This window comes from Mesoplodon densirostris, chromosome 10 (genome assembly GCF_025265405.1).
Source record: "Mesoplodon densirostris isolate mMesDen1 chromosome 10, mMesDen1 primary haplotype, whole genome shotgun sequence".
In the NCBI taxonomy this organism is placed as follows: domain Eukaryota; kingdom Metazoa; phylum Chordata; class Mammalia; order Artiodactyla; family Ziphiidae; genus Mesoplodon; species Mesoplodon densirostris.
The window spans coordinates 55916214-55929723 of NC_082670.1; the positions used below are offsets into that span (position 1 = coordinate 55916214).

The 13510-nt window shown below is 41.7% G+C and overlaps 1 protein-coding gene across 1 annotated transcript in view; it reads right to left on the reverse strand.

Moving 5' to 3' along the window:
* GADL1 (glutamate decarboxylase like 1) overlaps nt 1-12628 on the reverse strand; it is a 172227-nt gene extending 159599 nt beyond the window's left edge. Inside the window, exons 1-2 of the mRNA XM_060109971.1 lie at nt 12613-12628; nt 3653-3825 (exon numbers count right to left, since the gene is read on the reverse strand). Coding sequence (XP_059965954.1) covers nt 3653-3805 — 153 coding nt within the window. The 5' untranslated portion in view covers nt 3806-3825; nt 12613-12628. The remainder of the gene's footprint in view (nt 1-3652; nt 3826-12612) is intronic.
* Between the last annotated feature and the right edge of the window lie 882 nt (nt 12629-13510).

A 13510-nucleotide genomic window follows, 5' to 3' on the forward strand; every position in this document is an offset into this window, starting at 1 on the left:
ATGTTACAGAGTTTGAACATGGCTCTAAAAAAACTGTTATGCTTTGGACAGGGGGATTATGTGATCATATTTGTGTTTTAGACAATAGCTTTGGTTGCTATATGGAGAGTCCAAATAAAATTGGAAATAAGAGGTTATTCTAATAAACCAGGCAAGAGAAGGTAGTAGTCTGGAAGAGGCTAGCTGCTTTAGGAATGAAGCATATCTGGAGATTTTGAAAATGTGCCATCAATAGAACTCGGAAAGCAGTAGCAAATTAAGGATGAGGGAGAGCAATGAGCCAAAGGCCATCCTGAGGTTTCCAGCTTGCACACGGGTTGATGGTGGATGGGGTGGGGTGGGGATGATGATTTGGGGGCACATTTAGTCCAAGGCACCTTCAGGACACCCAAAAGGGGTGTAGCAGTTGGTCTGAAGCTCTTGTAAAAGATCAGGAACAGAGTTCCAGGCATCCATTATAAGATGACCCAGGTGACACAGCTCAGAGGGAACCTACAGTAAGAGGGGAAGGTGCAGGGTCTCCCCTGGGTGGTGCCAACGCGTAAGAAATGGGCAAAGGGAGAGGGGCTCAGTTGTGAGGTGGAGGACAAGCCACGGAGGCAGGGAGAATCCCAGAAGAGTTTTGTGCTACTAAACAAAGGAAGAAGGATGCTGGAAGGAGGAGACGGTCATCACTGTCAAATCCTGATGCTACTAAAACAAGGAAAAAGAATGTTTTAAGGAGAAGATGCTCATCACTATCAAATCCTGCTGAGAAGCCAACTTAGACAAAGCCTGAGAAGTGCTCCTGGGATTTATCAACAAGGAGGTGTCCTTGGCAAGAGCATCTGACTGAGGGAGGTGGGAGTGGAGGCCAGATTGAGTGAAGTGAGGATGTAGGAGGTGAGGAAGTAGAGGGAGAGGGGCAGTATTGACAATCTTTAAAAAGTGTCGCTGTGGAGGGGAGGAGAGAGACGGGGGGCCTCCAGGGAGTGAAGACCAGGATGTGGGAGGCTGGGGAAAGCAGGAGGAAATACCAAGTCGTGCAAGAGGTATGAAATCAAACTCTCAGCTTAGAACCATAATGGGCAGAAGTAAATCAAATGGGCTGAGCCCATCAAAAGGAAGGACTATGGGTTCATGTAATGTGGATGAATCTCCAGCACATTCTGCTGAAAGAAAATAGCAAGACTCCAAAGGCTACTTGTGATATGATTCCATCTACCTTACCTTCGGAAAAGGCAAAAACCATAAGGACAAAAAAAAAAAAAAAAAAAACACAGATCGGTGATTACCAGGGGCTAGAGGTGTGGGGAGAGGTTGACTATGGAGGGGCATGGGGAAATATGGGGGGTGATGGATCTTAATCTGTATCTTAATTCTGTTCATGGTTACATGACTTGTCAAAACTCATAGAACTGCACACCAAAAGGAATACACTTGACTAAATGTAAATTACAGCTCAATTAAAAACAAAAAAAGTGGCTGAGAAAAAGTGTCTATCAAAGAGGGCACTAGTAATAATCATCTAAGTGTGGGGACCCATCCTATCCTCAGGTCACCTTTGAAAGGGGACTTGTTGAATCTTTGACCAAGTAGGCTAAATCAGCAGCATAAAATCCTCACCTCCCTCTCCCAACCTCAACATAACTTTCAATCCAGCTTCACATGGATGCACGTCTACTATACTGCAATGGGCTTGGGGTTGCTTAATGGACAACTTAGGATCTTAAGCCTACCCTTCTCATCCTACCTCCCATTAGGGCCCTGTATGAGCCCTTCTTTCTAGGTGAAGGGTCCTCTTAGTGTATTAAATACCTTATCCTATTACAACTCTCTATCATTTACCTCCCACTTTCTTCAACACACCTGTGCTGACTTTCTCTGTCCATCAAAACTTTACTTCACCTTCAGACTCTGCATCAAAGTTCAAGATGCCCGCTCCTCAGTGAAATCCCCAAAGTCTGCCCGAATCACGAAGCATTTATCACATTCTTATTGGGATCCCCTGTTCTCTATCCCAACAAAAACTTGTTCTCCCAATTAGATTAAAATTCTGTTCAAAGCTGAACCTTTTTCTTACTTTTCTTTATATTCCCCAGGCCCAAATGTAATGCTTTACCCTTAGCTAACACTCAGTTAATATTTAATGACTAAATAAAGGCCGATATAAAAAAAGTTCCAGGGGAGTAGTTTACTCCAAAGTAAAGCAGGTCCAAAATATTCCCCAAGTACAAAGAAAACAGGAAAATATGCAATTATAAGTACATATCAGGAAACACATCCAGTACTTTGCCTTGAATTTAACCATTCCAAGATCATGGGTCATTTCGACCAATTTTCCTATTAGTTTTCCCAAATGCATGTTACCAAAAATTCAGCATACCACTTCACATTCAAAATCATTTTTTTAAATGACATTTATTTCTCCTGATAAAATTGAAATGAAAATCTCTCCTTCTATTTCCTGATAATCTGATTCCAGTATGAAAGGTGATCAATGTGATAGAGGTTAATTTTGAGATTTTAAGAGATGTATGGAGGAATCATTAAAAGCACAAACTCTGGGCTTCCCTGGTGGCACAGTGGTTGAGAGTCTGCCTGCCTATGCAGGGGACACGGGTTCTTGCCCTGGTCCGGGAGGATCCCACATGCTGCAGAGCAGCTGGGCCCGTGAGCCTTGGTTGCTGAGCCTGCGCATCCGGAGTCTGTGCTCCGCAACGGGAGAGGCCACAACGGTAAGAGGCCCGTGTAACACACACACACAAAAAAAAAAAAAAAAAAAAAAAGAAAGAAAAAGAAAAAGCACAAACTCTGAAGCCAGCCTGCCTGGAGTTTAGTACCAGCTCTGAGACTTGCTAGCATGTGCTTTGGGGCAACATACTTGACCTCTTATGCCACATTTTTTCCCTCATCTCTAAAATGGAGTTAATAAATACTACCTGCATCTTAGGGGTCTTTAATGATTAAATACACAAACACATGGATTAAATACACAAATACGTATGGAATAGTTTTTAGAATATCACCTGGCACATAGTAAGTACTGTTAAGAATAGATGTTATTAGTGGTAATTCCAATATCAATTTACATCTGAATTTGAGTCTGAATTTGAAACCTAGAACCAGTCATTGGTACCAGTCAGAAGTCAGACTTAACAACCCAAGATTTCTAGTCTGAGCTCAGACAAGGTCCTGGTAAAGACCCTCAGATAAATTTTTAAACTTTTCACACTTTTTCTACCTTCTGCTTGGTTTTTCCTACTAACATAAAGAATATGCACAAGAAAATGGAAAGCAGAGTGTGCTTTGGAGAGTGTAGAAATCAGATCATTGGGTGGTTTATAATCTATATTGTTATCTGGGGCAGAAAGCTTCAGCCTGTGCTTCACAGCCTTACCTGGTTAAACTCTGGGTCTCAGCCAATTTCCTGACACATGCTGGGTGGCAAAGTAAAAGTCAACCCTCCCAGAAAAACAGAGACTGGGTGGGGTTCTGGAGGCGGGGATGGGGTGGGGAGTAGATACAAACTTTGGTATCTGGGCATCCCCTTGAAACAAAGGTATAGAGGAAATGAAAGCATGATTCCCATTTCCCTTACATCTAGCCATACAGGTTTGGTTAAAACCTATCTTTCCCATTCTTAGGGTTCCTTATAGGTTTTTATATTTACCTTCTCATTGATGTCTGTAGCCTTCAAAACCACCTTTTCCATTATTAGTCTACAGGCCTCTTCGACAAATTTTTCTCCTGCTTTTGCATCTGTTGTGGGGCCATTCAGTATGACTCCATCCACGAAAACAGTGTTCTTCCTGCTGGGAACCATCTCTTGTGGATCGATATCTCCTGGAAGCACACAGTCAAACCGTGTTTGAGAGATAGTCTAATTCGAGCACAGAACAAAACACAGGGGAAATGGCTCACCGTCCCACCTTCAAAGGGCATACCTTCTTTTAATACATTTGAGGCATTGAAGCTGACAGCTTCTTATGGTGCCCAATGGCATGACAGAGTTAAAGAAAGAAAGTTCCATTTTCCATTCCTGCAGCATCTTGCTTAGCATCAGGGAGCGTGGAGGAGCTCAAGCAACATAAATTCAACCCATTTTACTCACTCATACAAACATCTTTCAGACACACGTACAAAAAGATCTTTGTAAACACAAGCCCATGTCTATTTCGTGGGCACACACTCTCTTGTAATTTAAGTATGACCATACATTTCCTTTTCAAAAGTCATTCCTAAAGAAGAAGAAGTAATGTCAACATGCTTTTTCTCTTAACTTTATGTTTTAAGCCTGTGATTAAATGCCCTTCTGCCTTGTCTATGAAACCCCTCGTTAAACCCACTCGGCCATTTCCTACTGGGAGAAGGAGAAAAGAACGTGAGCAGTGTCACAATTCCTGTAAACCCATACTTAACACCTTTAAACTTTTCAAACTTGCAATTTAGGCAGAAGGATGGAGCAGGACATTTTCAGGACTGGACAGTTGCCAGTCAGTGAATAAAGGTTAAAAGTCAACATGGAAATCTATATCTGAGAATAAAGTTTACTGCCTACCCAAAATAGCCCTCCTCCAAAATAATTCTGGCAACTTAATCCAGATATTCCACCAATATCTGCCTCAAGCTCTGACTCGATTGTGTTCTCTTTTTCTGATCACTATCTCTTTCCTCCTTATAATGTACATGTTCACTGAGTTGTGGAAATTTACAGAAACAATTTTTAAAAGTATTTTTCAGCGCCTCAGCTAGCACAGCACCTCACTTATTCTTTGTAAATACACCTTAAATATGCTGACGGTCTGTATGTATTTCAAACATTTTTATACTTATTGAGGGTTCTAACTGTATTAACAGTTATTATGCCCTGGAGCCCATCTTCTCCTCGCAGTTACATGCTTGGTATAATTCCGTGGTTTTCTAAACCCTTTAATGCTATGACTGGCAAACTCAAATGGTGTCCACGAAGACAGATAAAAATGTCACCAGAAGATTCCCTAATTTGAGAAAGATAGAATCTGTAGCAAAGGATCGATCTTTTATCCTCACACTCAAGGGTAAACCATCCAGAGCTCCCACGATGAATTTCAGTTCCATCCTTCACTTTCACTTATCTTTCACTTGAAAAGATGTATTTAACATGGTTTAGGACAACTGGTGAAGCGCTGGAGTTGAGCTTTTGGATGGAAATGCTCTACACCTAAAGGCACTTTCCTCTCCCCAAATTTTAGGTTGTAAAAATCAATTGGAAAAGAGGGCAATTATTCAGGGAACCCTGGTTATGTAAGTGGGCAGTGCTATTATTAAGCACATGGAAAAAGTTCGATTTTTTTCTAACCTCATTAGTAGGATTTCAGGTTTTTATTGCCCAGAGAATAGCAACCACTCTGTAGGCCTCTCAAAGTTTCTCTCTCTCTCTCTCACACACACACATTAAAAAATGTCAAACACCCACTTGAAACCAGAATAGCACAGAAATTGAAATTAAAATTGTCTGTTTCTCCACAGCCATCAATTACAGAAATCCCCCATAATTCAAACAATTATATAGGAGAATATACTACTTTAAAAAAACTAAATAGAATTGGGTATAGAGTATGCGTCTTTTCTTGATAGATATGTTTTATTTCTATTACCAGATGTGATCATGTCACTCTTTCCCCAGTACATTTGTCCAACTGGAAAAGACCCTCTGGAGACTGAACAGTCAGTCAAACTGTGATCTTCTGGGGATGCACACCCAGGACCTCCCATGTAACTGCTAGAGTTGATAGCGGTAAATAATGAAATTGTTCAATGGGAGGAGTGTTCCATGAAGAATTTACCCAGAATCTGTCTGCTCTTCATTCCCCCCTCCCTTATCACCATCAAACACTTGGGGTTAGCCTTCCAACTAACCCCCAGCTGCCACCCTGCCCTATGTACCGTGTAGATAATTCTCAACATAGTAGCTCCTACGTGTCTTTGAAAAGATGGCAGATCACATGATGACTCCTCTATTCAAACCATTCAATGACCCCTTAACTCATCAAATTAAAAGTCGAAGTCCTAATAATGACCTCTAAGGCTTTAAATGAACTCCTCCCCCATTATCTCTTGGAACTCAAACCTCATCTCTTATTCCTGCCCTCAAAGGTCACCACGTTTCACCCACTTTCACCTCTTCACTCTTCCTCTACTCTTTCCTTAAACACCAGTTTCTCAGAGAGGTGTCCCCGACGACCCCATTTCACACTGCACCACTCCCCTCCCCCACCTTCTTTCTCTGCTTTATTTGACTCAAGAGCAGTGACATACAATTCTTATTAATTTACTTGTTTAAATATTGTCTCTGCAACAGAGGTTTTGCTCTATGGGAACATGAGCTTGTGTCTGTTCCACAGCACCCAGAATGTGCCTGGCAGTTTGTAGGAGTTCCATAAACATTTGTTGGCTATTAAATTTAAAAAGCCTGGGACCTGGTTCCCTCCACCATCCAGTGATCATGTCCCTTCCTCTGAGGTGCCATCGCAGGTTGCCAGCCCTAACCGAGGAGGAAACACATTTGGTAGGAATAGGGCAGACATGGAACTCCATTCATGGGCTAGAGAAGGGGCAGCAGGGGCTGCAAGAAGGACCTGGAGGACAGGGTCAACAAGGCAAAACTGAGTTTGCAGTCCGGGTTATCAAAAGAAACAGTTGGTGAGAGGCTCTCACTTTCCTCCCTGAGCCATTCTTTTCACCAAGGCCACTCCTACTCTCTCTTTTCCCTCCTTCCCTTTTTTGTAGTCATATGACTTCTGAAGGTCAGTCCATAACAAATCTCATTCCAGGAACCACAATTCCAAGCATGGAAGCCAGTCAATCCTGAAACACTCCGACTTCTGAATTTCCACCAATTCCTCAACTCCATACTTTCCAAACCCCTATCTATATAAGCTCAACTTCTGTTTTGTTTAAAGAGATGCACAGCTCTGCCTTGCTGAACAAACAATAAATTCAGCTTCAAATATTGTTTCAGAGATTCAGTCGTGGTCTCTTTCATTGACATATGAGTAAATGAATTAATACAGGTGAAGACCTAAAACAATGCCTGGTGTGTAGTGGGCACTCAATAAATGTTAGAAATATTAGCTAACTCAGTAAGTGTAAGTTAATAGTAGTAGGCAGTCAAGACTATTAAATACATAAACAAACAAGAGTAAATACATGTGACAGTAAGCAATGACAGTAGAAAGGGAGATCTCAGAGTAATCAGATGCCCAAGGTAATGAACTCTAAAATGGCTGGTGAGTTATCCCCTGGAAGAATGGGAAGACGAAGGCTCAGTGGGAAGGGATTGTCCTTATGAAGAGAGTTGAACTTCTGGCAATAGCCAAGCAGTTCAGCCCACATGGGGTGGGCAGCTGTCCAGACTTCCCACCTTGTCACTTTCCACCTTGCACTGTGGTTATCTGTGTAGAGGTTTTATTTCTTGCACCAGATTCTAAATGCCTACAGAAGGGATCCATGCCTCAATTTTCTGGACATTCCAGAAAACCGTTCAGCCATTCGCATTCGTAGGCACTCAGCAACCCTCTGAGGCCTGACTGGCTGAATGTATTGTTATCTTGGAGGTCATCTTATCTAGCCCTTTCATACAGTCCCCCAAATCCCCTCCCCAACCCAGTGGCTGATACAACCGGAGAGCTGAGTTCTAGTCACTCAGGTTCTTTGATCCTGGAATAATACATCCTCTCTGTGCTTCAGTTTCCTCATCTATAAAATAGGAGATAACCTGAGGAAAGTGCTGGGCTGGCTGCACTCTCACTTATGTTAACAGTACTGAAATATACTAACATTGCAGGTGGGTTTAGGGACCACTGCTCTGGTTGACCTCTAAGATGCTTCCAGAATCTTAACATCTTCGTTCGCCTGGCTTCCCTCTTATCCTTTAATAATTATGTTTTCATTTCAACAAACATGTTATTCACCTACCATGTGCCACACAGCAGGTGGGGGCTAAAGACAGGAATTGGATCATCTCCTTGAGGATCTCAAAGTCTCTTTGGGGAGTTAGGTGCTGAAAATTTTCAAGAATAAAAGACATGTGGGGTAGGCTCTGTTCTAAAAATTTTATAGATTTAGCAAATTTAATTGTCACAAAATTTCCACTTAGTTACTCAGTTTTATAGTTGAGGAAGCTGAGACACAGAGGGTTTAATTGGCTTGCCCAGGGTCACAGAGCTGGTAAGCAGTGAAACTGGGGTAAATAATATACTATATTGAAGTTCTACAAAGGAGCAATGAGATACTGCTCTATGGGCATTTACAGTTTGCAAGGCAGTGTTAGGGAGTTAGTAATGACAGCAAGATGAATTACACTCAGTTCCTGTCCTCGGTAATTGAGAGCCTCAGAGTCTGAATAATGCAATAGAAGATAAAGGGTGTCAAGTGCCATGAGAAGGATACCAATAAAATGTTTTGAATGTAAGCAATGTAGACATTTAGGGTTAAGGCTTAGGGTTATAGGAGAAGTTGAGATATCAGAGAAGACTTCTGAATTGGAAGACCTGTCTTCTCTTTAAATATCTGCAGTAAGAAATAATAATAATTTAAAACCTCATCACAAAGTTATAATTTTAAAACCTCATCTTAAAGCAGCAAGTCCATGACAAACAGCTGGGAGTGGTCACAAAGCTTCTCCTACAGTGACTCAATATGCATTTGTGTCATTTCTTCAGGCTTTTACACTAGATGGGTAGACAAAGCAAGTCTAATTTCTCTTCCATGGGACTCTAATCCAAACATGTAAAGACCTTTATCAACTCTCATCTAAATCTCTTATTTTGCCAGTTAAAACTGTTCCAGTTTCTTCCATGGATATGATAGACCATGGTTGTTAGTCTGGGTCAGTTTATTTCTATCTTACAAAATGAGGCATACCCCAGGTGTGGTCTCACCAACTCAAAATACAGTGAATTGGTATTTCCCCTTCTCTGGTCATCATGATTCCATTAGTAAGGCTTCTATTAGCATCCTAGTTGATTCCAAAGCTTAAGCTTTGAAACCAGGCAGATCTTGGCCCCAATTCTAACCGTGTTGCTGTGATCTTACCCATGTTACTTAACTTCCATGTGACCCAGATTTCTTATCTGGCCAACAGAGAAAATAGCCATGCCTATTGCACTGAGTCATTGGGAGGGTTGAATGCGGCTGTACGTGCAAGCTGAAGAGCCAACTGCCAGGAGTAGAGTACAGGACACAGTGAATGGGGACCTTTACTGTGGCTAAGTCTACATGAACTCTCTTCCAGCACCCACGTTACACTGCTGGCCCAGGTAAAGTTTAGAATCAATAGCCTTAGGTCTGTGTCAGAAGGTCTGCCAATAAGATCCAAGCTTCCCATATGAGATTCTTTAATCGTTAAGAGCAAAACAGCACTAGGAAAATAACTCTTGCTTCCAAAGGATGGAAAGTGGAACAATGGATCAAAAGTGAATCCAGGTATCTGGTGGGGAGGTCAAGGAACTCTTCAGAAAACTTGTGCCAAAGACATTGGGGCCCCAGGGAAAGCTGAGGGTCAGGATCTGGAGAGCCCAGTAGGCCAGTCCAAGATAGGAATGAGAAGCAAAACTTGGGAAAAGAGGATAGTATTAATTAATAAATTAATAAGGGCCTACCATGTACCAAGCACCAGCCTGGTGCCTGGGAATACAGAAATTAAAAAACACAGAATCTCTGCTCTCAAGTTGCTAAAAGTCTTCAAAGACAATATCCAGGGGGCCAGGGAGAAGAAAAATAGAGCTGAACAAAAGTTGAAGAGACATTCCTCTGTTCTGGAGTTTTCCAAGTCAGGTGTCTCTTATAAGCTCAAAAAAGTGCACAACTAATTTAGTCAATGTACCTGGTCCTGTAAGACTTATACATTGTTTGCATCCCTTTTGAATTTCACAACCATTTTAAGTCATTTTTGTTGTCTTAGAAACAACACGCCAATGTCAGGGTAACTAAGAGCAGTCTACAAGGAAGAAGACTATAGGAAATAAAAAAATATTAAGAAATAACAATAATACAAAGCAGCGGCCACAGAAGCTCTGAAGGTGTGGGTAGTAGCAACAAGTACAGGGACTGAGTGTCTGAATCTAGCTCTGTGATTGGTAGAATCATAGACCTGACTTAGAGACCAAACCATGTCCACAGTACAGCCCCCAAATATGAAGTCACAGGAGAAAATGGCAAAACTATGCTCATAACTTTAGTCAGCTAGAGATGGGCACCCAAAGGCAAAAAAAAAAAAAAAAGAAAATTTAAATCACTCAGTCTCATTTTGGGGGTTAAACTCTCTTTAGTTGAAATACACAGTGAGTTAATACTTCTTTCATTTATACTTCCCAAAATATTTACTGAATACCTGCTATGCATAAAACACTGGGGTAGGCACTGTGGGAGACTCAAAGATGGATCAGACACACAGACAGTGACCTCAAAGTCCAATAAGGAAAATTAGACACATTTATGAATACCTAGAATCCCATCCAGAAGGTATAAAGCATGATACTTGAGGTCAGACAAAGCACACACTGAAATTCCAGAGGAGGGCTTCTGACTGTGAGAAGCAGAAAGTCCTCTTAGATGATATTTAAGATGGTCCTTCATTCAACCATTCAGCAAATACTTACTTAGTGCCTGTTATGTTCAGAACACTGTGTGAGGCATTGGAAGCTGAGCCATGAAAAAGAAGACACAAATTTACATTTACTTGGGATTGATGGGAGAGACAGTTAATAAAAAGGCAAACAGATAAATAATTAAAATAACTGCAGACTCTAATAAATGCTCTAAAGGAAATTACCTGAATGACTTGATAGGATGAAGATAAGGAGGTATTTCAGATCTGATCGGGGAAAGTATTTCTGAAGAAGAAACATTTGGATTAGATGCAAATGAGAAGGTTCCAGATGTAAAAAGACATGAAAATAGTCCAGAAAGAAGGAACAAAAAATGCAAATAATCTATAAATTGTCCTTTTAAAGGAATAGAAAGACATCAGTGTAGCCCAGTGTGAGGACAAGGGGAAGGAGGAATAGACTGAGCTTTGGAAAGACAGACGGGGAGCAGGTTAGGTAAGGTGTTTTATTCTAAAAGCAACAGGAAGCCACTTAAAGATTTTAAACAAAGGAGTAACATGATGTGGTTTACATTTCTAACAGATTTCTCTGGTACCTTGTAGAGCATGGACTGTCTGAGGGCAGATGTGGAAACAGGGAGATTGCTTAGGAGGCTACTATAGAAGTCCAGGCAACAGAGAATGGTGGCTTTGATCCAGAAGACATAGGAAAAGCGTTGCAATCTGGGAAATTTTGGTGGTAAAGCCAAGAGGACTTGCTGATGAAGTGGGTGCAGGGGGTCAAGAAGACAAAAGACTCTTAGATGACAGGGCCTTATGCTGATACAGGGACCACTGGAAAAGGGCAGTCGGGTCAATGTGTGGTAAGGTGGGGACGGAGAATCAAGATTTTTGACTGATTTGTAGAAATTGGTTATGATGGGGTAGAAACAAAGATTATGGTAAGGACATTCATAACCAAAAAGGAAACTGAACTAGGCAAAAAAATGTGTGTGTGTGTGTGTGTGTCTGTGTCCAGGAAACCTCAAGTACTTCTGTTTGTCCAAGGGGCAGGGTCTGTAAATGGGAGAAGTGACTGACTGCTGAGAGGTGGTGACATGGGCACCAATCTTGCAGGAACCTCACTGGAGACTGAGGAATGTGTATGTTACTTGGTAGGCAATAGGGAGCCATTGAGAACTTCTGATGGGATAAGAGGAGTGCTTTAGAAAGATCAAGTGCGTACCAGTGTCGAGTTTAGGTGGGAAATCAAGAGTTCAAGTTGGGGAGACATGATGGCAATAATCCAGGCCAGGGAGAGGGAGGACATGGACTAGATAATAGACAGGATGGGGGGTTATATTTATTTTGACTTCTCGCCTACAATATTATTACTGCAAACTTGAAGTCAGGAATCCTGTGTCTTTCTAATGAGCCCTACAACTGTACATGGATAGTATAGTTTTCTATCCTCCAGTAAGTCTATGTTCTAAAATGATCTTTGGATGAAAGGTGACAGAATAAGATAGGAAAAGGTAATTTTGTGTATCCATACATCAGCTCCTCTCTTGCAAAGCATGGATGAACACAGAACATTTCGGTGACATGTTCCCATTCCCCTGGGTTTTATTTTATGAGACCCTGTTGTGTTAGCATCTGGGATGTCAGTCAAAGGACTCCGATTCTGTGGAAACACCAAGGCATGCGCTTTAACAAAAGAGCCGGGTCCATCAACACCATCCATTCTCCGAGAGGACAAGCTTCTTAGAAGGGAGTCCCTGAAGCCACCCCCAGCCATCATCCCCCCTCTACACCTTATGAACTGATGGGTACTACTTCAGCTTACAGGGACTTGAATGCAGCCAGGCTCTATGGGAAAACTGGACTGGCATATGCATATAGTAAATTCCAGCCCGGACTGGAGAACGTGGCTACGGATGATGTCCTTTCATCTCACTTATCAGCACTGTGCTCCCCAGGAGCTGCTCTCACCACGTCTGCCCCCTCCTTCACTGGCCACTGCCCCCCAGCGTCACCATTTCTGCTGGCATTTCCCCCTCTGCCATCTGGGCTCTGTACCCTCTCTGACTTTTCATCTAGTTTCTTGCCTACATATAGTTGTGAAACATGACATTTGACTTGTTGCTTTATCAGTGACTCCTGTGTTTTCTGAGATTTGAGGATGAGTAGGGAGAACGTCCATTTTGAGTTTGCTTGTTTGCTTGGGGAATTTTTGGCCTAATCGGCATCCCAACTGGAACCACTCTTCCCCCCAGGACACAGTCTCGGCAGCACTGTCAGTTATGGTTTTCGCCTTTCATGGTATCTCCAAGTCTCAAGTATTCCAGATCTCGAGAGTTGCCTTGGCTCCTGTCTTTTCCAAGGCCTCATTATTTAGCTCTCTCTCGAATTCTGTGAGTTCTCCCAAATCCTTCCAGTCAACTCCCCCTTCTAGTGAGCAAGAGTCATTCTGTGTTCTGTGAAAACAGAGAACCATAACTAATATTCTGAATAACTTGACTTCTGTGGAAATTCCCAGCTAAGGAAAGTTAAAGACAACTACGCACAGCTTAATAAGTATATTCTCTGTACCTTCAGAGTTTCCCACCTATTTTTATTGTTCTGCAAAACTTAGAGGTCATCCAGTTACTGTCAAAAAATAAATATTGCATTTTTTCTCTTTTTAAAAATATTCCACTTATGTACAAGTCAGGATGTTTGTGGCCAGTGTCTTAGCAAAAAAAGAGTCTAGAACAGCCCTGCCAAAAAGAAATACAATTCCAGCCACCTGTGTGATTTTACCTTTTCTAGCAGCTTTTCTAGTAGTAGTATGGCAGAAAGGGAACAAAAATATAATTGCATTTAGAAAATAACAATAGCTAACATTTATTGGATACTTGCAATGGATCAGGTACTGAGCTAGGTACCTTATATGTGTTACTTCATTTAATTCTCATAATA